At 42.9% G+C, this 25,981-nt stretch overlaps 1 protein-coding gene across 4 annotated transcripts; it reads left to right on the top strand.

Moving 5' to 3' along the window:
- The first annotated feature begins 8,013 nt into the window (after positions 1 to 8,013).
- Positions 8,014 to 25,396, top strand: TCTN3 (tectonic family member 3). 4 transcript variants are annotated; one of them, XM_080401928.1, is made up of 13 exons: positions 8,014 to 8,453; positions 9,311 to 9,432; positions 14,243 to 14,373; positions 14,686 to 14,794; positions 14,866 to 14,984; positions 15,849 to 15,884; positions 16,291 to 16,365; positions 16,467 to 16,592; positions 17,604 to 17,699; positions 17,968 to 18,065; positions 18,660 to 18,825; positions 19,570 to 19,635; positions 23,316 to 25,396. In XM_080401928.1, exons 1-13 carry the CDS (start codon positions 8,197 to 8,199, stop codon positions 23,535 to 23,537), a joined length of 1,623 nt encoding a protein of 540 aa, XP_080258054.1. In that variant the 5' UTR covers positions 8,014 to 8,196; the 3' UTR covers positions 23,538 to 25,396. The 4 variants fall into 4 exon arrangements, with proteins under 4 accessions (XP_080258054.1, XP_080258053.1, XP_080258056.1 ...); XM_080401927.1 differs by having other exon boundaries at positions 19,570 to 19,707; XM_080401930.1 differs by lacking the exon at positions 8,014 to 8,453 and having other exon boundaries at positions 9,339 to 9,432; positions 14,266 to 14,373; positions 19,570 to 19,707.
- Positions 25,397 to 25,981: the final 585 nt, after the last annotated feature.

The following is a 25,981-nucleotide window of genomic DNA, read 5'->3' as shown; positions in this document are numbered from 1 at the left end:
GAAATTCCCAATAATGGTCGAACCCAATTTATTGTTCCCAGTAATTTTTGTGCATCATGCAGGTTTCTTACATTGGTATTGATCTGCAATGGTTGAGGAACAATAGTGTGTGCTCTTATTCGCCAGCCCAGATATTTCCAAGGGGGAAACTTCTGGACCTTTTCTGGTGCTATAGAGAGACCTGCCGAATTCACGGCATCTGTGACAAGGGCTACAGCTTTCTCCATGACTTCATGATGTTGTGCTGCCACTAAAAGGTCATCCATATAATGATACAATAACACAGTAGGCATAGCATTTCGGACAGGACTGAGTATTTTTGCAACGTACCATTGACACATTGTAGGGCTATTTTTCATACCTTGTGGCAGTAAAACCCACTGATATCTCTGCAACGGAGCTTGCATGTTGATGCTTGGAATGGAAAAGGCAAATTTCGGGGTATCATCTAGATGCAATGGGATACTGAAAAAACAATCTTTAAGATCTATGACAGTTAGATGCCAATCTCGAGGGATCATAGTTGGAGACGGGAGCCCAGGTTGGAGGGCTCCCATATCTTCCATAGCATCATTAATTTTTCTGAGATCATGGAGCAAGCGCCACTTGCCAGTTTGTTTTTTAATAACAAAAACTGGTGAATTCCATGGGCTGGTAGAGGGTACAATATGTCCTTTGGACAGTTGTTCTGAGACTAAGTTTTGAAGTGCGCGAAGTTTTTCCAAAGGAAGGGGCCATTGATCCACCCAAATAGGAACATCAGTTTTCCAGGTTATTTTCAGGGTGTCACGCACTTCAATGGCCCCATCTAAAAATGTGTACGGATGGACATTCCCCATTGTGACAATACATCACGTCCCCACAAAACCATAGGGACAGGCAGCACAAAAGGTTTAACAGAAGCCACATGTCCCTCTGGTCCTTGAATTCGAATTAGTTCCAAACTCTGACGACTGTTACCAGTCCCCCCTATCCCAGCCAGTGTCTGAGAGACATTAGTCAGTGGCCATTGTGGAGGCCATTTGGCTTGAGAAATTACTGTGACATCAGCTCCAGTGTCAATGATCCCATTTAGTGCTATTTGTTGGTCATTGTAAATAAGGGTACACTGATACATAGGTCGCTGTGGAGAAATAGATTGTACCCACAAAATGTGAGGCAACCCTGTAGAACCAAAACCTCCTCTCCTCTGCAGAGGGTGATCAGTGGTAAGAGAGCTTACCCCTGCCGGGATCAGAATCAATTGCGCTATTCTACTACCTTGAGGTATCGTACAGGGTGGAAATGGAGTCCATGCCATGATTTTGATTTCGTCCACACTGTCAGAGTCAATAACACCTGGTAAAACAAATAGACCAGACAATGTTGTGGAAGATCTACCAATTAATAGAGCCTGTGTATCAGGGGGTAATGATCCTTTGACATTTGTTGATAATAAATGAACCGAGGAATCGAGCAACGTTACTGTGTGTGAGGTTGCCAGGTCCAATCCTGTGCTGCCTGAGGTTGCTGGACAGAGACTTGAGGTGTCGGTGCTTCTCTCCGAGCTTGTTGAAATGTCAGCTGTGGCACTTGTTTCTGCGCGCGTCGCTGCCCCGCGCTCCGCGGTCGGTTTCCCTGTATCGGTTGTCCCTGGAAATCATACTTAGATCGACATTGATTAGCATAATGACGCCCTTTCCGACATGTCGGACAAACTCCAGGACCAGGAGGTTGTTGTTTATTCCCCGCAGCCCGCGCAAGACAATTTCTCTTTAGATGACCAGGCTTACCACAACCATAGCAATTCCCCACACCACGCATCGTTGCAAAAGCAGCAGCCATAGCTTCAAACTTATGGTCAACCGTACCGATTCGGTTACATGCTTCCACCATTTCCACCAGAGTGGGGTTTGGGTTGGGAAGAGCCTTCAATAGCCTTTTACAATCAGCATTAGCATTTTCAACAGCTAGTTTTGTTAGCAATATATCCCGAGCTTCCACATTATCTACTTGACGTTCCAAAGCCTGTTTTAGTCTATCAATAAACTGCATATAAGGTTCTCGAGACTCCTGAGTGATGTTAGTAAAGGCTTTTTGTGGCTTTTGTACGTCAGGAACCTGGAAAAAAGCCTTTTTCGCCTCTTCTCTAATTGCCTCGAGAGTCGCACGGGGGCAGTGTTGAGCCTGCGCTACCGGATCAACATGTGCACCGGTGCCCGTAAGATGTTCGATTGTCAGTGCAGCTAATACAGGATCATTATGATTAACATACGTGAGCAGGAGTGCTTGCAATCCTCCTTTCCAATGCGACTCCCACAACGTATACTGAGTCGGGGTTAATAGCAATCGTGCTAAAGATTTCAAATCACGAGGAGTCATGATATAAGTATCAAACACAGAAGATAACAGACTTATAAAATAGGGAGAAGAAATACCATGTTCTGTGACTGTGCGGCGCAGTTCTTTAACAACCGAAAAAGAAAGAGGCTCCCATCGTGCTCCCCCTGCCCGACCCTGAGAATACAAGACCGGAGCAACTATAGTTTTAGCCATTTCTAAATCCCCCTCCTTTAAGGCTTGTTTCTTTATTTTTGTCCACACATCACGTAGATCAGGAGGGTATAAATCAGGTTCTTTTTCACAGTCTATCGGTCCTGGGTCAAAAGGATCTTCTTCTGGCGGATACCCCACCGCATTGACACCCAGGGGTCTAGAGCACTGTGACTTAGAGGCTGATAAGGAAAGAGCTATAGGAGCTTGCGATTCCTCCTCCTCTCCTTCCTCTGCTTTCATAGTCTCAAAAATAACTCTCCATGAAGAAAGCAGACGGTGGGACTCAATATTGCCTTTTGTCGCAGAATCCCATAATTTCACCCCTGTGTCGTCCCAAAGTTCCCGCGTAAAAATTGTAGATGCAGTCACTGCGGGCATATTTACTTGCACCCACTTGAGCATTGCTTTAAGGTCTTGCCCAGAGATATTTTTCTTATGTTTATTAAGAAGACCTTTCATAAGCTCATAAACGTCTCCTTCTGGGGACGAACCCTGATTCCCCATTACGGATTTCCCACAGCTCACCTCTCAACTCCGGAGGGATTTCAGCCGGCTCCTGCTTCCTTTCAGCAGATCATTCAAAGTTCTGTGGGATTCGCTGCATGTCGCTCAGATAGGCGATTCGAAAGCCCTTCACGTTAGATCCTTAAACGGATCACGTCGGGGTCACCAATTTGCGGCGAATGAAGAGACGGGACGCAGCTTGATGCAAGCAAATGTCAGTTTATTGTACAGAAACACGAGTTTATAAACACTTTCAAAAGCTGCGCATTTCAAACTAATTGGTTCTTGAAGCTAAGCACTGCATACCAGGCAATCCCTGATTGGTGGTTAACTACCATCAATTAACAACAAGGTGTTACCTTTCCTTGGCGCCATCCGTCTCCCACTCCCCTGTGCTCTGTAAACATGCCTCATCATGTTAATTGTTGTCTAGACAAGCTCGAGCACATTCCCCTCAGCTAACTGATTCCCGCGCATGGTCCCAGTTTGCAGACCGCTCCTGCAGTAACCCAATACAGAATGACTGTGGTACTCAAATATGGAAATTAAGAAATAGATATTCATCCTCCCAGTTGTTACTCAACAATTAACCCAACAGTTAAGGCCTCCTGACAACTTATAGGTAGAAGCAAAGTATTCCTGGTTTGCTTTTTGGTGTCTTGCTGATAGCTTTAGCTGAAGGGTCTTGGTGTACCCTTTACTGGCACTACAGTCACCTCTGTTTGTGCAAATAAAGAGATTACGGTAGTTATATTAACTAACATAATTAAAACTTTAAAAATAGAACATCTCCTGTAAATGGTCAAAAGAAAGTGCATCAGGGAGGTTACTTGACACTCCAGTTGCCTTTTATATAAATTATTTCACTTTCCTTGAATAGATGAGGCATACTGGAAAATATGTCCAAAATCTTCAGTATATGATTTCAGCCCTCCTCCAGGCAAGGTAAGTCTAATGAGGATAATACAGACCTCAAAAACCCATTGGTTTGTTCCATATGCGCTAACTTTTATTAGAATTACTTCCTGACTCTTGTGCACTGGCTTACAGATTCAAACATCTCATATCATGCATTACAAGTTTATCCTTCTTAAAGGGCTTTTCTATAGTGTGATTTTTAACATGTAAGAACAAAAATGTTTTTCTGTAATACTTCCTCATCTGTTGCTCCTTTCCTTGCTCTACCCTAAGTATCTCAGGGAAGCTAAAGGCCAACCACACCATCTGTACTGCAGATGCTGACCTATCTCATGATGTACCTGAAATTCAGGTATGACTGAGGAGACTAGATACACATTCCATCTGCCCCCAAGCTGCATACTAACATAAAGCCATGAACGCACATAAAGAGCAGCATCAAAGGGGACAAACAAAATTTCAAGGCAGCAAAGAGATTTAGACAAACTGCAAGTATTATCTACAAACATTATGCATGTTATTCTTTTTGTTTAGAAATTGATCATGAACAGATAACTTGTAATAATTAATCTCCATTCTTAATTCTCTGAATAAAAGTTTAAATCATAGACTCATAGAATGGTTTGGGTCAGAAGGGACCTTAAAAACCATCTAGTTCCAAACCCCCTTCCAATAGACCAGGTTGTTCCAAGCCACATCCAGCCTGGCTGTTGGAGGAAAAATGCTAGATCAATGCTGCTGTAGGCTGTACACCTCAGCTTTGTCCCCTGTATAGCCCAAACCAGGACTGCAAGCGCAGTCAGCTGATAGATGCTAGACAATAAAAGTTTAATATTAATAAGATTATGCCTGACAGTTCAAAGGAGCTTTTTAGAACAGGAAACCCTGACCTTTAGAAGGCTGAAACGATGGAGATTGTCTATTGCGATTACTCAGAACTGGGACATACGGAACCTGAAGCAATCATCCTTGAAAGAAGAAGCAAAATAGCGAAGTGATCAAGATACGGAACAATTTGTGAAACCAACTGTCAAGATAGGAACTGATAGAAGACTTATTGTGGAATCAAGAGATTATGTAATGTCTAGGTAGATACTATAAATACGTGACTGAAAATCTTGTAAGCTTGTCACTCTGTGCGGAGGTGACCCAACGCTGCTGGACCGATTAAAACTGCAAACCTAGAGTAACCCATGAGAGTACGAGTCTCTTCTTTTACACTGGCCTTGAACACTTCCAGGGGTGGGCCATCCACAGCTGCTTTGGGCAACCTGTTATGGTGTTTCGCCACCCTCATTCACAGTAAAGAATTTATCTCTAATACCTAATCTAAATCTATCCTCTTTCAGCTTAAAACCATTCTCCCTTGTCTTATCACTGCATGCCCTTGTAAAAAGTCCCTCTCCAACTTTCTTGCAGGCCCCTTTATGTACTGGGAGGCTGCTGTAAGCTGTCCCCAGAACATTCCCCAGGCTGAACAACCCCAACTCTCTCAGCCTGTCTCCACAGGAGAGGTGCTCCAGCCCTCTGATCATTTTCGTGGCCTCCTCTGGACTCACTTCAACAGGTCCGTGTCCTTCTTATGCTGGGGGCCTTAGGGCTGGATGCAGTACTGCAGGTGGGGTCTCATGAGAGCAGTGTAGAGGGGGAGAATCGCATCCCTCAACCTGCTGGCCACGTGGCTTTTGATGCAGCCCAGGAAACAATTGGCTTTCTGGGCTGCAAACACACATTGCCAAGTCATGTTGAGTTTCTCATCCACCAATACCCCTGCATCCTTCTTAGGGCTGCTCTCAATCTCAATCCATTCTCCACCCAACCTGCATTTGTGTTTGGGATTGCCCTGACGCACGTGCAGGACCTCACACTTGGCCTTATTGAACTTCATGAGGTTTGCATGGGCCCACCTCTCAAGCTTGTCAAGGTCCCCATGGATGGCATCCCTTCCTTCCAGTGTGTCAACCGCACCACACAGCTTGGTGGTGTTGGTAAACTTGCTGAGGGTGCACTCAATCCCAGTACCCATGGTGCTGACAAAAATGTTAAACAGTGCTGGTCCCAATACTGAGCCCTGAGGAATGGCGGTCACTGGTGTCCACAAATCAATCTATTTTTATTTTAGTTTTTATTATATGTTCCTAGAAAACACTCATAATGAAATCACTGCAGCAGTAAAACTACTAAGGAGTGCAAGTAAGTGTTTTAGGGAGAGCAGAAGACAGCAGATGATAAATATCCGATGACAGAATTCATCTGTTGTTCATGCTGTCATTACTTCTTGCCAAAAAAATAATGGCTTAGTGTATCTCTTCTCAATCTCTGCTTCTGATGAAAATCTAGTACTTACTGAACAACATAAGAATGTAACTAGATCAGATAAAAGGTCTAGCCAGTTAGCTTTCCTTTGACAGATGAACAGTAAAAGGCTCAAGAAGCATTCAGAACATGGTGTTGCAGTTATTTCCTCAGTAACGAATCCCCTAAGCTTCTAACAGCTCATGACCAGCAACCTTAAGCATCTGGCTCTGTTCCAGTACCTGTGTTTTTAATAATCTTTGACATGTTTTCTGTCGTGAATTTGCCTCATTTGACTCTTTGAATGCATGCAGACTTTTGTTATAGTGTGCCAGTGAGTTTCAGATTTTAACTAAATGTTGCATGGAAAAGAACCTCACAAAAAGTATCTTAAAAATATTTTAAATTTAAAAATGTAACTTTACAGACCAATCTGCCAGGAATTAGCTGTGTGTGGTTTTAACTAAGCTCTTGCATTTGTTTGAAATGAATTTTCATGTCAAAATTAAGAATCTTCTCCCATCTGAGACACAATGTAGAAATGTTTGTAATAAAAAGTCTAGAATTACTGAAATGGTGTTTCCAGACAGCTCCACAGACCAAATGATGCACTGTAATGTACGGTAAAAAAGAGATTACTTAGTGACTGACTCAGTTTATACCATGTAAACGATAGAATATCTGACATTGAATGTTATACACAACTGCTGTAAGGCAGCCATTGTGCCACCATATGAATACATAATAATTTGATGATTTCTAATGTCTTTTTATATATAGTATCTATAGTTATCTGAAATTGACTCTTTTAAACATGCTACTTTACAAAAGCAAAACCCAACAGATTAAGCACCATATAACTATAGCAGAATATTTAATTCTGCCAGAGAAATAACGTACCGAGAATTTCTATGAAACAGCGTCTTTAAAACATTAAGCATGCCATTCAGCTCTCAAAGATGTATGCGCGTGTGGTTAGCATTACAGGGCTGTATTATTACTTGCCTAATTCCTAACATACACCTCTTTACATTGATGTTTCTCTACATCCTTTGCTGAGTTTGCAAAGAGGCAGCTCCATGCCACATTATGTAAGCTACTACACCAAGCAAAAGCACATGCTTGCAAGTACTGTGCCTCTGGAGCCTGGTGCAATATCCAGAACTGCAGGAAACTGAAGCAAGAGTTAACCTGCCACCCTTTAGGAGACTCAGAATCATAGAATCGTAGCACGGTGGGGGCTGGAAAGTCCCTCTGGAGCCCACCCAGTCCCACTCCCTGCTAGAGCAGGGTCCCCCAGAGCAGGCTGCACAGAGCCGCATCCAGGTGGGCTTTGAATGTCTCTGAGGAGACCCTGCAGTCTCACGGGGCAGCCCATAAGACACACAAGACAACAAACCAACTCCTAAGGGCCCAGAAGAGAAGGCTCAGGACAAGCCACCCTGCTGTCCCGCAGCTCTGAGGCTAAGCCCCTTAGCCAGTACCGATGGAAAGGGCATGCTCTCCAGCTTTGAGCACCTGAGACAAATCACAGGGCTTTGTGGGGCAAATCCTCGGCCCAGCAGAATCGACAGCAACATTAGTGCTGACTGGTACAACCTGACGGTGAGTTTATTTCATCGTCAACCTTTCTGTAACGACAAAAAGGAGAAATAAACTGAGCCTCTGGGGCTTTCTGATTATGATGATAACGACTAGTACCCGGGGCCACGCCCGTCCCAGCTAGGGGAGCGAGGCCCGGCGACAGGCCCACCGCCTCCGACAGGCCCCGCAGCCCAGCCTCCCGGGCAGGCGCCAGCGGCCCCCGCAAGCTCTTCCGCCGAGGGCGGCGACACGAGCGGGGCACGGCCCAGCCCGGAGGTGGGCGCCGGCCGCGCATGCGCTTGGCCGCCCCGCTCGACCGGAGGGGCGGCGGGCCGCCTCTCTTAGCGACGAGCTGACGCCATGTGCGGGGCCCGGGGCTTGCTGCTGGCCCTGCTGCTGGCGCGGCTGGCCGCCTGGAGCCTCGGCACCCCGCCTGCAGCCGCCGATCCCGCCGCAGGGGCCACGCACCGGGCTACTCCGCGAAGCGGTCCCGCTCCACCGCCGCGCCGCCACCGTTCCGCCGGCGGCGGCTTCCCCGCCCGCCTTCTGCCGCCCGGCGCCCGGCACTTGCGCGACCCCGTGGCCGCCGCCCCGTCGCGGCGCTCCGGCGGCAGCAGGTGGGCAGGGAGCGGGTTGCCGGCACTGCCGCGGCTGGGCTGGGGCGGGCCGGGCGCCCAGCGGGAGCCGCCGTGCTGCCACGGCTCGGGGCCTGGGGCCCGCCTCATTCCGGGTGGGGGCCTGGCAGGGCTTCCCGGGGCAGCATCTCGATGGCCTAGGTCAGGGGTCCTCAAACTTTTTAAACAGGGGGCCGGCGCGCGGATGAAGTGGCAGGAAGTCATCTGCGGCTGCTTGGTTTCCCCCCACCAACCCCCGGCGGGGGGGGGGGGCGGGGGGTTCTGTAAATACCGGGGGGCGGATTGAGGACCCTGGGGGGCCGTATCCGGCCCGCAGGCCGTAGTTTTAGGACCCCTGGCCTAGGTGAAGCAGGGCGTGGGTTGTCTGTGAGGAGGCTGTTGGCCTTGGGAACCGAGGGCGTCTTATCTAAGGGAAAAAACCCCAACTTTAATAGGCAGTTGGGAAGGCAGTTGTAGACTGAGAGAGGCTGTCGGTGAGGATTTCAGCTGTCTGGAGAGTAAAATCTGTGGGCAAACCCTGTCTTTGCAGATGGCAGTTGTGAGGAGCACCAAGAGGAGCTCAGATACGCGGATGCTACATTGCTCTACCACTTCTTGTTTCAGGGAGTTTCAGAGTGATTTCTAAATATACACATAGAGAGTATCCACAAAGTTACTACAATGATGAGAGGAGCTTTCTGTAATGGGTTATTAATGCAAATTGTATGATAACTTCTAAGCTGATGAAAGGAACACTGTGTCTTGTTGCTGTGTTGCTGGCATTTAGTAATATGAAGTATGAAATTCTGCAAGAATAGCCTTTTTAACAGTTTCCTGGGTGCGGGGGCTTGTCTTGGCAGGTCTGTGAATCAAGTGTGCGTGGAAAAATCACTCATATTCAGAAGTAACACCCCTTATCCTACTGATACCATTGCTGTCCCTGGTGGACGTGATCTGCTGTTCTGTGTGCAGCTGGATAACTGTAAGTGACCTTTACCCCCCCATGTATTTAATTCCTAGATTGCTTCTGCTTAGGGAATCTTTTTCTGAACTTACATATAGTTGTTTGGGCTGTTATAGTTCCATGTACCATAGTGGATTAGGATCCAGTCACCCAAGACAGACACACAAAAAAGGACGTTGCACTCACTTTAAGGGTGTCTTGCTAAAAACAAACCGGCCTTTATCAATTGCTTCTGTATCTGAGGTACTTCACTTAATTTGCTACACTCAGAGCAGCAAATAAGGGTTGGTGTTTGAAATATAGCGCTATTAGCCTTTTCAGAAAGTTATTTCTTATTGTATCTTGGATTCTTTATTTCATACACTTTTCATGCTTTTTTTTTTTCTGCTAGCAATGATTTTTCTCAAGTAATCACACACAGTCATAGAGTATGTCATTAACACTCTTTTCTGCTTTCCATACAGTACTTCGGTTGACTGGTTTGATGTCCAGCTCTCTGGCATTCATTGCAATTCACTGGGGTCTCACATCTGAACACTCACTGTTTTTTCTTTTCAGTCTTTTGTCTGGGAGCCTTGATGCACAGTCCCATCTACTTCTGACCTAAATCTTGGAGTGTTTTAGGTTGGGTGGGGCTCAGGAGTTAATTGGTTAACAACTGGTCAAAGCAGGGTTAGCTTCCTATTATCTGTTCCTGCTTTCAGCTCTTCACAGATGTTGCCTGAATGTTTTGCATGCAAGGAAAGGAACAATGAGAGCCTTGTAGTACATGGTATTGATAGTAATGCTAGAACTCCACCCATTCCAATATTCAGTAGGTCCCAGAGTAAAGATGAATTTTGATAAGGGCTTAACCACAGCTGAAAGTTCCATCAGGCTCCTGGGTATTTCAGCCTGTAACTTGTAAGTAGATAAATTATATCCTTCTCCTGCACCACCCACAGTATCACAAAAATGGGATTAGAAGGATTTTGAATTTGTGATCTCATCCAAAGGAAGAATCATCTGTGTCTGGACTGGCAGCACTAGATTTTTCTGGCCATTTAATATTTGGTCCCCATATCTACCACATGATTAGGCCCACTGAACAAGCCCTAGGCCTTTGATTGCACTTGTATGTTAGGTATAGCACACCTGAGAACAACAGAATTCACTGCTTACATGGCCTTTTCTGTGCTTGTTGTTAGAAGAACATCTCGGGAAAACTTTATTTGGGATCACCTGAAGGATGGTAAACTTTTCGGACAGAAACAGCCTTCTCCCCTTTGGTCTTCCCCAAGGAAATACAGAAACACATAGATTACTCATCAGCTGATTTCAAAGATGGATGGCGACATGAGCTACCACTGCTGGAAGTATAATCAAGCCTGCTTCAGAGAGTCTCCTGGAAAAAGGCTAGTGCGAACAGGCTCTGAACCTAATGAATTAGCATGGCCAGTAACAAAGAGATTGTGATGCACAAGCTGACTTCACCTCATTGAAACCATTGCTAGACCCCAAGTCCTTTTCCTCAGGGCTGCTTTCAATCCACTCTCTGCCCAGCCTGTATTTGTGCTTGGGATTGCCCCAACCCACATTCAGGACCTTGCATTTGGCCTCTGTTGAACTTCATGAGGCTTGCATGGGCCCAGCTCTCAAGCTTGTCAAGGTTCCCATGGATGGCATCCCTTTCTTCCAGTGTGTCAACCGCACCACACAGCTTGGTGGTGTTGGTAAACTTGCTGAGGGTGCACTCAATTCCAGCATCCGTGTGTCACGGTCCACTCAGTGGACTCATGATGGTTCGTTTACTATGATCTTGAAGTGCAAAAATCAAGGCGACCACACCAAGGGGTTATGCTTCAATCAAACAGCACAGTTTTATTGTTTGCCCATAAAGCGACATGCAATAGGTAGAAAGACAGAAAGTGAAGAAAAGATAAAGGAAAGAGGATTATAGCTACCACCACGGGTCCCAGGTGTCCCTATGGTCCCAGGTCCAGGCAGCATCCTGCTGGTCCTTCCGATCGTCATGATCCTTGGTGGAGAAGATCTCCTAAAATCAGTTGCTAAAGAGTCCTCTTTTATGCCGAGCAATACACATTGCTCCTCCTCTGGCCGGTGGATTGTTGTCAGTCTCTGCCTTCTCGAACAAGGTTATCACGCATGTTCTGGTTTGTTGTAATGACAACAGTTGTTATGCGGCCTTATCGTAGTTGTTCCTTCCAGCGCCGGCTATCAGAGAGCAGTATCGGGGAGCAGTATAGTACTCCTCGTACCATACAGTTCTCCTTCAGGGTCACTGGGTCTCAGTGTCCATGAGGACCACATTCCATCTCCAGGTCTCTGTTAGCAATGTTGAGACAATATTGTTCTCTTTAGACGACTCTTATACCGTGTTGTTGGCAAAGATGTGAAATGGTGCCAGTCCCAGTTCTGACCACTGAAGGAATGCCACCCATCACTGGTCTCCACTTGGACATCGAGCTGTTGATCTCAACTTTTTGAGTGCCACCTTCCAGCCAATTCCTTATCCAAAGAGTAGTCCATCCATCAAATCCGGGTCTCTGCAATTTATGTCCTGCAGGACAACATCAAGTGCTTTGCACAAGTCCAAGTACATGATGTCAGTTGCTCTTCCCTTATCCACCAGTGCTGTAACCCCATCGTAGGAGACCACCAGATTTGTCAGGTAAGATTTGCCCTTGGTGAATTCGCATTGGCTGTCACCAATCAACTCCTTATTTGCCATGTACCTTAGTGTACTTTCAGGAGGATCTGCTCCGTGATCTTGCCAGGCACAGAGGTGAGACTGACCTGCCTGTAGTTCTCAGTGTCTTCCTTATTTTTTTAAAAATGGGGGTTATGGTTCCCCTTTTCCAGTCCAGGAACTTCACCAGACTGCTGTGACTTATCAGATAATGATGGATAGTGGCTTAGCCCTTTATCTGCCCATTCCCTCAGGACCCACAGATGCATCTCATCAGGTCCCAGGGGCTTGTGCACCTTAAGGTTTCTTAGATGGTCTTGAACCTGATCTTCTTCTACAGTGAGCGGTTCTTCATTCTCCCAGTCCCTGCCTTTGCCTTCTGTGGCTTGAGTACTTGCCGGTTTAAGACTGACATAAAAAAGGCATTCAGTACCTCAGCCTTCATGTCCCGAGTAGCCAGGTCTCCTGTTTCCTTCTGGAGAGGGCCCATGTTTTCCCTGGCCTGCCTTTTATCACTGGTGCACCTATAGAAGATCAGTTCTTGGGGACAGTTGGAAATACTGGGTATTTTCAAAATACTTAAAGTACTTTAAAAGCATTCCTGTTTCACATACTAGCTCCTCAAGATAACAACTTTGTCTTTAGACTTTGCAGGACTGAGGATAATATGGCTACTATTCCCACTTCTAAATCAGTGGAGGAACTAATATGAGTGCATTTTAAAGTTACAAGAATCGTTATCCATGAGCCTGACTCCTGTTATGTTTGGTTTTTTTAAAGAGTTTGTCTGGTTGCAGACAAATTGATTTGTCTGATAGTCTTCTTTGCCTTTTTCTACAAGATTAAATAGCCTTTAGGTAGCTAGTGTGCTTTCTTAAGCAAACAGACTGGACAAGAGTAAAGTTTTTCTCTGAAAACTTCAGCAGTTTGAATATCTTAAGTTTTGCTGCAGGTCTTCTCTTCCAGTTTTCAGTCATATTTTGCATTATGTAATGTTGGTAATCTGCGTTTCCAAGTATTCAGCTTTGATAATAGAAGAATACATAAAGAATTGCATTCCAAAGAAAAGAAATGGTTGTGAGTGGAACAACTACCAATGTTTTCTTTTTCAGTCTAATGATTATACCCTCAAGTAACTAATAAGAAAGCTGCTTTGTGCACCTGTTTTTGTGAACCTTGTAGGAGCTTAATACTCATTTGGCCTTTATCTCTTTAAACGATTTAGTTGACTGCTTGACTAATGCTGTATTCTGATATAAAAAAGCTTTTATTTCTGGTTGCTGCTCTACATCTGAGGATCTGCTCAGCCCTTGAACAGTAGAATTATACTGAGACCTTAAGGTTGTGGGTTTTTTTCTCTACACACCCCCCAACTTACTAGACTACCTAAATTCTTTTTGGTACTGTAATCAAGGGTACTGTCACTCACTCCTGTAGTTGGTATGATCTGTAGTCCTCAAACCTTGTAAAACATTTTGTTTGGCTGTATCAGAAAGTTTATTGTTTGAACATGTCCATTAGGATGAGTCTACATAGTATGTCCCTAATAATTTACCATTTTATTAGTGTTCTAGCAGTAATGATTTAATTATAACATGGTAACCATACTGAATACCACTGGGTCAGGAGTGCATCACTGTGGGGTACCAATAGAAAGTCGTCTTTTTTTTCTTTATTTTTCTTTTTTTTTTTAAGGATGCCTATTGTCTATTCATACTTTGAGTTTTGCCAGCCTTAATTATTTTGAATCCGTTTAGTGTTGCTCTTAGTGAACTCACATATTGGTAGTGTTTTGTCATTAAAATGTCACCTGTGTCTAATCTGGGCATTTTACAGAAATTAGAGCATATATTAAGGTAGTTCTCTTAAGCAGTTTTCATGCTGTTTGGGAAGTCACATTTGTGTATTAACACCCGTTTCCCATGAAACAATACAAACTAGTACTCACGGTATCATTCTGTTCATAGCTCATATTAGTCTGTTAGCAGTGTTACTATGGATTAATTAATATAAGGCTCTATCTAGTTCATAATTACTGAAGTTGTTCCTTTAAAAATATTGGCACAATATTTACTTTTTCTATCTTTTCCAGTAATTTGATATTGTTGGATTTCTGCCCCCCCCTCTTTTCAACTTTAGCAAATCTGAACTATTTCCAACAGCCACAGGATATTAAAGAGTCTGATTTTTTGAAGTTCTTTGAGAAGTATGGCAGACACTCTTTCTTAGCACGATCACAAGTCCAGCCATCATTCTCGGCCTTTTACCGGGTGAGTTGGAAGAAAACAGCAATCAGTTTGCAGATACTCTTTTACTAAAGCTGTCTGTAATGAGGTCTAATGACAGCATATTGAAAGATTCTTATTTTTCTACCTATGATCCATATTATCTCTCAGTTCTTTTCATTCCTTACTGTGTAAAAAGTTTGTGATTAGTTTTCTTGTATTTCAAAGTTTGGACAACACTTTAGACAAAACTGGATGTACACTAAGGAGAAGTATAAATTTGCCTCTGTGCCCTTGTATTTGGCCTTAGTATTCCACAGTCACTTTGTCTGTGATTTCTCCAAATTGTCTTTTCAGACCGGAGATCCAATCCTAATCTACATTGATTCATCATCTGTACTGAGCACTCTTAGACAGCCAGTAAAAATGGGAGCCAGTGGACTTTGTCTTGATGGAAATCCTGCTGGTTAGTAAAGGGAGAAGAATTTCTCTAGGGTGGTTTGCTTCTGTTTTATCTGTTGTCATGTCTTAACTCAGGCTTCCTGGACAGTAAAAGCACAAGCTGTACTCGGATTTTTGCCAACTTGAGTAAGAGCTGCATTACTGACCCTGCCCTAGATGCTGCCTCCTACTACCGTGACTTCACTGTGCTGAAGGTGCATGTCATATTGCTTCCTTTTGCTCAACATTTTATTTGCTTGAGTTCCATTTGAAGTTGCCTTCCACTGCAACTTCAGCTAATGGGAAAACTAAAGGTCATCAGGTATGTCATCACTGATCTCCTGATTGTTAAGGCCTTCTTGCTGGAAAACCTGATAAAAATGTTATGTTTGGTGATAATCCCTCAATTCAAACTACTTTCCAATAAATTTCAGTTATTAACAGATTCTTAATGCATTTAACACATACTTAATTAACATTTCATAGTTCTAATGGTTTAATTAGAACACTCTCTTTTTAAAGACTGTTTATCGAAGTATTGCTATCTTGTTCCATGAACTTCATCAACCAAGCAATACATGTTCTTAGTGAAGAATGGAGATTTGTTTTACATGATATATCTAAAATCATACTGAAGGCCAGTTATCAATATTAGCTTTATTTACATTCATAGATTGAATTCCATATCAATTTCTGCATTATTCATCCTGACAATAATTTCAAAAGAACCAATTTATTGTCCTGGATTCATGCTGGTCTTACTGAATGTTAATATGAAAATATCTCCTATCACCTTCTGGGATTTCTCTGGTGTTCCAAGAGTAAAAAAAAAAAGCAGTGTAAATATTAAGGCTAATGATTCAGTTTACCCTTATGTTGGAAATGTTTTCTGTGGGTTACATCTGCAATTTCTAGATCACAAATTGATGACATTTTACACATCTGGAATAAACAAAGTAATTTTTTCATTGTAACATGTAGGCTGGTTTTAGTGATGGTTTCATTACTTTAGGCACTTGCAAACCCAGCAAATCAGTTGTTTTTTTGGTGTTGTGTGTTGGCTTGTTTGTTTTCCCTAGGTCCCAGTTAATGACACCATTGAGCAGTTCATGAAGGTCAGTCTCTCTTGCCAATTAAAATAATTTCTGCTTCTGAAATAAAAACATACCTGGAATCTTAGGCATTCATAGTAATGCCTGTGGGTTGGGAACATGGGAGCATGGGAGTGTTCTGTGAGATGAGATATTTTTTTTTGGACAAAAGCTTGACATTATAGAAAAAACAAATAGGGATATAAGGAAAGATGTACTTTTAAATGAATGGGCATATATAGGGCTAGAGTCAGGGAGGTAGCTTGTTTTCTTAGAAAAATTTGGGCATCTGGAGCAGGGTGATGTGTCCACAGATCACAGCTACAGCAGGAACGGAAATCTGACTTGGATGTAAAAGCAGTGGAAAAGGGAAAGAAAGGCATGCTCCTTTGAAACAATTGCTAATTGTTAATATGCTTGCTGTCTCCAGGTAAAGGTCACTGCAATTGCACCACCTGGAGCTCCCCACATGGCAGGCAACACATGTAAAAATGTTGTTTCTGAGGTATCTGAACCTGCTTTCCTTTGGGCATCTCAACACGAGCTTCAAGTCATTGCCCTATTACTTGCCTCTGCATCTGATTTTTCTTTGAATTGGACTTTCAGGTGATCTATGAGATAGAATTCAGTGGCACACATGGGATTCAGAGTGTTTCTGTCCGGTTCAAAGTGAGCAACATCTCTGGGAACCTAGGATCCTCTCTGCAGCAGCACTTCACTTTGCATTTCTGGGTCAGTGCCTCCATCCTCACTGGGCTTTTAAAATTTGTAGTCTGTAGTTTGTGACCCGGTTTTGTACAGATCAGATGTGGAAAGATTAGAGCAGTGTCACTGTGGTGTGGTAGTGCCAGAACCCTGGAACACAGGTGGTGGTCGAAGGAAGGAGGGGACACTGCTCTGGTCTCAGGTAAACCATGTTAGAAGAAAAAATCAGGCTCAGTTCAAGCGTGCAGTCTTGCGCTGCCCAAGTTTGAAGGGGCTGATTGTTATCATCTGACTATTTTTTGCTGTTGTTTTGAATTGGTTTGGGGTTTTTTTGGTGGGAAGAGACGGTGAGATCAGGGTCAGCACCATGGTCTTGTGAAGGGAAGGGTTGGAGCTGGTGCTGTATCTGAGGTGTTCAGTGTTTGTGAACAAAGTTGCTAAGTTTATTCCAGGTACTTATTTAACTATGCCTGTGCAGTGGGACTTTGGAGGGGGGGGAAATCTGGGACATACTTATGTGTGCTGAATTTCATGTAAACCTTGTCCCATAGAAGCAATGTGAAGTGGCATAAGTGATGACCTCAGGGGTTGGTAAGTGTGCAGTGCAACCTTGCTACAGTTATCCAGAGAGGTTCTCCCCATAAAACAATTCAGAAGTGGAATCTGACACTCAGAATTGGGGTCAAGGCAGGGTTTGTTCTGCAAGTCATCCGTAGAATTACCCAGACCCAGACTGGTATGTTCACTTCCTTAGACACAAATGTTGAGCAGTAAGAATTCATTGTCTCAAAACTGTCCTGGTAGTATCCACATTTCAAGGTACTGACAGTTTTTTACCTGCTGGACTGCAGATGAACTTGCTAGGTAAGAAAGAGGATTTGGAAACAAATAGTGGAGGTTTTAGTAGTGCATAATATTCAGTCATTCAAAAAATGGTTTACATTCACATTTTTGAGAATGTGAATTTGATCTTCTGAGATGAATGGATCTAATTCGTGCTACCGTTTTCCTTTCTTTCTTCCCTTTGCCTCTCTGTAGACCAGGACTCTTTCTCATGCGTTGCCTAGAAGTGGAAACCCTGGCTACATCACCGGAGCACCAGTGTTGGTTGCAAACAGTGGTGCCGTGCAGCATGTATCCTTTTTTTTCCTATCAAGTTTTATTTATCACTGGGTTTATTGACTTCTTGTACTTTACTGTCTGGACTTTTGAGAGTCTACCTGTGAGGGCATACCTCAGTATTACATTGCAGCCACCGGCAGGCCTTTTGGTCACGACTGACCTGTAGTCCTGTGGTAAGGATAAGGAGGAATGTGGGGTGAGAGGATTGTTAAATACAAGCTGGGTGTCCTGTATTGTCTGTTTATGCTTTTGTTTGGCTTCTTGACATGCAGTCCATCAGATGAGTGTTTTACGGAGCAAAGGTGATGGAAGTTGCTCACAGTTCCTCAGACACACAGTACAATTTGGAAGAAATATGAGGACAGGCTGCAAGCTCAGGTAACAACACACTGCAGTCACCCTTCCTGACACATTTGGAAGGTGTGGGGCCACTTAGCAAGTTTTATCATAGTCTCTCATGCACTGTTGTGGAGCCTAGGTCCTTCTATGAGGTTACAAATGGGCCTCTACAGATCTTTCATATACTCCTAAGAGCACTTGAATGTCAGACAGATGGTGGACCTCTAGAACAATCTGAACATTGTGAAGGTCTTCTGGGACATTTTGAGATTTTAGTCGGGCAACATATCTTGGGCAAGAGGAGAGTTTGTATTTGAGGAGCAAATTATAATGGAACCTTAAAAAGTGATTGTTTTGATCATTTGGATTATTCTTTTGTTGGTGACAGAGCAGGTATGTGACCACTGATGTGATAAGATCGCTAAAGAGCTGTCAGTTTTCCTTATCGTGCGTTACCATGCCATGTTGTTCTTCTCCCCTCTCATTGCAGAGAGGATTGAAACTGCATCCATTTAATACCAATACTTCCATAACGAGTAGAAGAAATATTCATTACAAAGGAAAGATGTTGATAGTGGGTTTTTTCCTGTTCTGGAAATCACCTTGTCAAAGCTGATATTTTCTTATTTCCAGCCTGTCCCCAATACTGGAAGAAAGTAACTGTAGTTATATCCAGCAGAAGTTATACGAGGCTCTTCAGGGCATGAACAAAGCAGAGGACCTTGCTATAACTGGCAGTGCTCATTCAACGCAGGCAGAAGAGTGGACAACCATTCTGATTCAGAACTGCAGTGTACAGGTAATATGAATGCAAAAAGACCAGCTGTGAATATTTTCCCTTTCATATCTTTGTATTACCTTGGGGAAGCATGTGCATGGGAAAAAAGAACCAGATTATTCATCTGGGCTTATGTTCTCTGTGTTATGATCCACTGACTCTCAGGGATGCCTGTAAGAAGTCATTCATATGATTAGGATAATTACTAAAAAACCCCGAAAAAACAATCACCTGACAGATTTAATGTCTCTTGAATCCTGTTCCTGCTATTTAAATGAGCAAAAACAGTTCAATACTGAATCCAGCATTATATTACCTAGTTTTCTGACAGCCTTCTAAAACTAATAATACCGGGTTACTTCCTATTAATTTGATGCTTTTTATTATTATCAACATTTCTGATTTTCCAGTTTCGAGGGAAGTTTATATATTACCCAGTAAGTGTAAAAGTTTGCAATCCAAGTACTTATGGAGGAGGGAAATTCTATTTTGATAATTATTAATCTGTCAGGATATGGCATATTAGAACGCAAAATCCAAGTGGTAGAGCTGAGACAAATTCTGTTTGGATGTAAGATAACAGTGAGATGGATACAACTCTAAAATAGGTGGCTGAGCTGACCAGAAGTTGCAGGGTTAGTGGTGAAGTGACTGATTCAGGTTCTTGTGACCTATGCTATCCAAAATAATAGACTTTGAACATAATGGTCCTTTTTCACGTTTAGAATACTATATTAAGATGTTTGAAGTATATTTTATTTTCAGGCTGTAAATTGCACTTCCTGTTGCATGGTTCCTGTGACCCTGGAGATACAGATATTGTGGACTAAGGTGGGCCTCCTGTCCAACCCACAGGCTCAAATACTGGGTGCACAGTACTCTTATCAGTGTCAGCCCCTGAAGGTATGGAATTTTAAAGCCCTCCCTCACACACAGAGGCAATTAAATAGGATTCACAGGTTATTTAAGAATCAAGGTATCAAATGGTCTTTATATTACTGAATGGAGATTTACTGAACTTTAGCAGTGGTCTGGCTGCAATGGCAAGGGTTTGTGTTTAACAGCTCCATAGAGGTGTTTTTATGGCTTTATCAGTACTGTTGCTCAATCACTTGTACAACTGGAAAAGGTACCTTCTTTCCAACACCAGTCCACCTTTTGTCACTTAAGGACTCAAACTGTAAACTTTCAATTATGCTCAGTAGAAAACTAGTTACAAACATTCAATAACTGCATGTTTATCTAGTTGTCTCTTAAAGCCTTGATTGATATGGAATTTGAGTTGATTTATATTTCACAGACTCCACAGCATGCTGATAATCTGTGCAAGAAGATATTTCTATTCCTATAGGGTTTCTTAAATCACCACCAGGTAGCTGAGGAAGAGGCTAATGCTGATGGCAGCAAATCTGACGAATTAGGGGAAAAGGTTTGAAGCCAGAAAGCAGGCTCCTAAAAGAAGATTACATGATGGAAACATTCAAGGTCAGGTTGGATGGGGCTCTGAGCAACCTGATCTAGTTGAAAATGTCCCTGCTCATTGCATTGGGGTTGGCCTAGGTGACCTTTAAAGATTCCTTGCAACCCAAACCAATCTATGGTTCTGTGAAGTCAGTAGGAAGATGGAGCTATCAGGTTCACAAAGGAGAATGGTCTTTTTCAAGCATATGTCAGTGGATCCCATTTTGGTGCAAGGCTAGATTCCTGATATCAGTCTTTTGGGCAGCTTATATATTTTCAAGACGTATAATTCTCTGCAAGGGCTTCAGGAGGGGGAGCAGCTGACACCTGCCCCATGGCGTTCTCATGGCAGTGAGGTATGACATGGGAAGTCTCTGTCTGACCTGTTGCTACTCTTTGGACTTCAGACTCGGTCTACATGAGATTTTACACCATTGTTTGGATGTGTCTCATGCTACCTCTTTGTCCTCCCTTCTTGCAACATACATAAAAGAACATGATAGGAAAATGTTCACCTTGTAAAATGTGTTGCCCTGGGGCAAACTGACACCACCGCCCCATGAAGATATTTTCTACATCTGACCTGTTAAGTGGCTCCATTAACAAAACTTCTGTCTGAGGAGGAAGGCTTGCATTCCTAGTAAAAGTGCAGGGTGCATAGCCCTCAGTAAGGATTAGCCAATCAAAAACTATGAGATTCAGATTTCATCAGCTTGAACAATGGATGCTAATTACTTTAGAGCTGTAAGGTATATTGCAAAGCAAATTAAAAGAATGCAAGGTTTTGGCAGGAAGAAAAAAACACACTACTAAAATCAGTTTTGGCTTAATCAGTGGCAATCCACAAGTTAGGGTTGTTAGTAAACACATTTTAGTAGAGGTACCAGTCCGTACCATACCCAGCAGTGAAGAACTGCAGCTCTTTGTAAGCATACCAGTGAGATCACAGATGCAGGCTGTATATTGCTTTACTTTTAAATTATGTCACTTCCCAGTTTTAGCCTACAGATTCCAATATTTTTATTTATATTTATATATTTATATATGTAAAGCGTCTATCACCATATTGATAAACATTCTTTGGAACCACTCTTGACAGCAGAGGTAAGAACAGGAGTCAGTCTGTTAGTACCTCAGCACTTCTGTTTCCAACCAATTTAAAAAAAAAAAAAAGCCACAAGACTGCTGCTAGCCTGCCTGTCTGGTGTTTAATACTGCTACTCCATCAGGGTTGAGAACTATCTATTCTTTAGAGACAAAAACCCTTTTCCTTTAGACCACACTGTGTCACTGGAGAGTTGCCTTAGTGACTAAGGAGAAAACACAGAACCCAGGAAAGAGATCCCATTTTCTATACCCATCCACAATATCTGGTCACAGTTGTATTTGACCTTCCTGAAAATACAAGGCAGTCTTAAATGGTGTAGAGCTATACAGGAGCATGCTGGAAGTTGCTTCTGTCTGCCTTCTCCCAGCTGTTAATGAGGGGTTGTGTGAGAGGTTTTTTCCCCCACTAATATCCCCTGATTTTAAGACAGATTTTGAAGGTTCAGAGACAAAGCCAGAATTGTTTTGTGGCTTCTTGTTGACTAAGGCAATTGTGCCTACTGTGTGTTTACTCATTGATAGGAGAACTTACATCCATCAGGAGTGAAGGAGTAATTCTAATTTGAGTGCTCAGCAGTGGCAATTTGTGACTGAGGAATGATCTGGCCTGGAGGGCAAGAAGGCCCAGCTGCAAGAAGGGGTTAAACTAGGTGAAAGCAGGAATGCCAGAGACAGACTCCTTGCAAGGGAGTGAGGTTTCCCTTGGTGATAAGATCGAGCCTTAACTTTGTCTTGTAGCCATTCTGTAGCAGAGCTGGGTGGGGGCACTGGGGTGGCTGGACCCAGGGCTTTGCTGAAGTGCCCCATGCTGACACTCGGGATTGGTGCTGATGCAAGTGTATGTACGGAATTTGCTCGTGACACATATTTGCAGACTCTGTGTAGAGCCACGTTTTGTGGTAGGACTCTGTCCCATACATTGTTCATTACAATTTTATTTTATATTTAAGCACAAGTGTTTTTAATTTGCCTCAAGAGGTACCATGAAAATTCCCCATCAGGATTCTCAGTATTCTTCTCTTAAGAGAGAGTAATTGATTCTGTCTTGGAGTTTTTTGAGTGCTTCCCGCACAACTTTGCTCTAAAGGCAATCTTGCAAATTGTTTCCAGGGAAGTGAATGAGGTGGTGATTTCACAGGTTGGGTTAAACCAGTGCAAGCAGAGAAAGTATGCTGCCAGTAGATTCCCTCTCTTGAAGTTAGCATGCAGAGCTGTGAAGCTGGGGCAGGGAGTGAGGCTGCTCTTTTGGCAGCAGTGTGGTCTTAAATCAGTCCAAGCTAGCCATGAAACTCCACATAGCTCAAGGAACAAGTGTATTTGTTGTCCTTCAGCATTCTGTTGAAACAGAAAGGAACTGGGGCCTTAGAAGTTCAGGCCCCTCTTACATCTTTACCAACTGACCTACCAATCTGTCTCCTTTCTGAAAACAGTATCCTAAAATGTGAGAAATAAATTCATTGCTGTATTGGCTCCCTGCTTTATTTTACTGATATTTTGAAGGGATCAAATCTTGTGGCAGTCCTGTCTGTTTCTGGCAACAATCACCTGTTCAGAGGGCCAGGTGATCTCATCTTACATAAATTAATAAATTTTATACAAAAATAAAGCTACATTTTCTTCTGTTTGTATTATCAACTAGCTGATATGTCTGTCTTCTGCATAAAAGATTTACTCCGGCAGAACTTGAGTCACTGCTTCCATTCTGGAGATCTGTAATATATGATGCACAATAGCTACTGTGTCCTCAATTCACCTGCTAAGTATCAACTTTGGGAAAGAGGAGTTACTCCCCTGAAAAAATGTATCTGGAACACTTAACTCCTACCATCCTAGAGACATCTTGCTTGCCAGTTATGTACAGTGGGTCTCCATTAGCAAATCGAGGAGGGATGTATCTTCTGTATTAAGCTTCCTAAACCTTTTATGCTTTCCTCTTTTTACAGTTCCTAAGCACAAGCACGGTACCTTTGACAACTGTCATTACCTTCACTGACATGACTGAATGGCCAGAACCTCCACGAGGTCAGCCCCAAGTGCACTGGAAACTCCCATTTGACATCTTTTTCTTATTCAAGGTGGCAGTGAATTTGGAAAGAAGTTATAGAGGTGATCTGGTGGGCTATTTTTTGTTGATTCTAATAATAACTAGCATTCTCTGCTTTTGAAAAGTCAAATAGATGGAGCCCATACTTAAAAGTTCGGTAAATGAATTGATACATTCAGAATATATTTCAGATCATAGTCTTTTCTCCTCAGGTTCTTATACTATTCCTATAATATCCATGTGCCTTCTGTTCTTGGCTGAAACCACATGACTAGCTTCTGTCCTGTGTCCTCTCATGCCCCTATTCTCCATATGCACCATCTGCAAACCTCACTGTAGTGAAACACTTGAGAGATGGAGGGGTCAAGAGACATTAGGTTATACAGGAACGAAGAGGAGGATGTGAAAATGAATATTGCATGTTCCCAGAAACCAAGAGTGCTTTTTAGACCAAGGGGGTATGGAGAGAGAAGCAGAGTTCAATCCAAACATTTTGGGGCTGCATTCAGTCATCTTCCTGTTGGAGAAGCATCTGATTTTTCTACATGGAACTAACTGAACATTTAAAATACAGGAGCCCTCCCAGGCAGCCTGAATTATTATTTTATGAATAGACATGTCTGCCAGTCACCTGTTACGTGGCAACCATGCCTCTCTGACAGTTTTTGACTCTTCTGTGTTTTTTCAAATACAGATATTCAATTGAAGTTTTTGTGTTTTAATTGGTTCACATTAGCAATTGTGTTGCACAAAGCAAAGTCATTGTAGATGTCCCATCCTGTGAAATATAATTGAATTTTAGTTGTTTGTCAAGACAACTTCTTTCCTGATCTTTTTTCTTCTTGAAGAAACAGGCCTGAATATGGGTTTTCCTAGATCAGAAACATTCTCTTGAAGCTCGAGATAGGAACTGGACTGATAATGATAGCCCCTGAAAGCTAGGTGGCACATCAGAGAGTTGTGAACAGTCCTAAAGAAAAAAAAACTAATTAGGAAGAATTTGTAGATACATTACGAGACTGAAGCTTCCTGCAATACCTTACCCCTAGCTCAATCTCTGGGACCAAAACGTAAGTTTATTAGTTTTGAAGTGAAGGTGATCTGATTATCTACTGTGCCCCACTGCATCACACAGGCTAAGGAAATCCGCTCAATCATTCCATGAAGTTTTTGGACAACAGTATATTTTTTTAGCAAGGGATTTGTTATTTACCCTAAATTCTTCAGATTATGGAAAAATCTGTCCCATCTAATGGGCAAGAAAATCAGAGAAGTCTGGCCCACCTTTAACAAAATGTGTTTGTTGATTTTGTATGTATACTGTGTATAGCAACTTTGCTGCTCTTTTTCATTGCAAACTTAAACAGAAGAGTGTAAAAATAAACTGAAGAATTTGTAATTAGTCAAGATATCAGAGGAGATAACCTGAATTAAACAAAACCGTGTCCCATCTAATACATGCAGTTTATGCGATAACTTCACATATTTAAGTTTCAGATTGTTTGTGTGGTTTACGAGCTTGGAAACAATTCCGTGCAAGTGTCTGCTGCTTCCGTTGCTTCTGATTCTGGGGCAGCCCATAAAAGCCAGTCTGAACACGTGTGCATTCCAGTGTTACCTATGGCTGCTGGTACCAGTACAGCAACAAGCTTTGATTTTAGATAGATGTGGCTTCTCAGCTGTGCCTGTAATATGTTTGCAAAGCTTTTAGCAAAACACATTTGTAGCATATGTCACGTGTCCTCCCATGCTCCTAATTTGTGGAATCCAGGAAGGTAGAGGTGTCAGTAATTGACTCAGTCAGAGTTATCTGGAGAAACTTGCCAGACATCATGTTGCCAAATGTGTGAGGATATGGCTTGAATGAAAAGGATCTGGCATCTCTTTGTTTTCTGCATTATTGTGATAATCCAGTTTGGTGACCACAGAGATTCTTTTATTCTATGAGCTGCAAATATATGGAAGCACTATAAGAATGCATCACCTTACTATTGTAATTCTCTGTCATATCCCTAACCTCCAACATGTCATATTTTCTAGCACGCATGTGACTCCTCTGACATTTCCTCATTGCAGGGAATGGAGCTGGAGAGAGCCTTGTCCATAGCCTGGTCTAGCCTGACTTAAGACACATTCATTTCTAGCCGTGCCATACCACATGGATGTGGGTTTGGAATCTGCAGTTTCCTATGACAGTTTATTTCAGCGTCTGCTTTGTCATGTTAAGGTTTTCCCCACTGCACTGAAATGGCCTCTGTTACAATTGGCTGTCAAGCAATAATACGACAATGTCACACACAAAGCAGACTAGTATGTCAAGATATATAGAATGGGGTATTTATACTCCATGTCAAGGGGCTGAGACAGTGCTGTGTAATTCCTCTGCTGCCAGCATTCTATCTAGAACCATCTTTCCAGTGTGTCCTGTTTTGAGGTTGTTAAGTCTATGTTTACACTGTGAGTGAAGGATGCAATTTTGGGTTACAAAGTAGGAGCAGAGTTACAAGAAGTTAATGAAGTGCACTGTTGGTAGCGATGTGGGTTAGGCTGCCCACCCAGCTCTTA

The sequence above is a fragment of the Falco punctatus genome, assembly GCF_963210335.1.
Source record: "Falco punctatus genome assembly, chromosome: 9".
In the NCBI taxonomy this organism is placed as follows: domain Eukaryota; kingdom Metazoa; phylum Chordata; class Aves; order Falconiformes; family Falconidae; genus Falco; species Falco punctatus.
The sequence above is the reverse complement of the archived record's forward strand: the minus strand, read 5'-3'. Positions and strand labels throughout refer to the sequence as shown.

Coding starts and splice junctions, on each gene's coding strand:
- TCTN3 (XM_080401927.1), top strand. CDS start 8,197: ATGTGCGGGGCCCGGGGCTTGCTGCTGGCCCTGCTGCTGGCGCGGCTG. Junction 9,433..14,242: donor CTGTGTGCAGCTGGATAACT/GTAAGTGACCTT, acceptor TTTCAACTTTAG/CAAATCTGAACTATTTCCAA. Junction 14,795..14,865: donor TCTTGATGGAAATCCTGCTG/GTTAGTAAAGGG, acceptor GTCTTAACTCAG/GCTTCCTGGACAGTAAAAGC.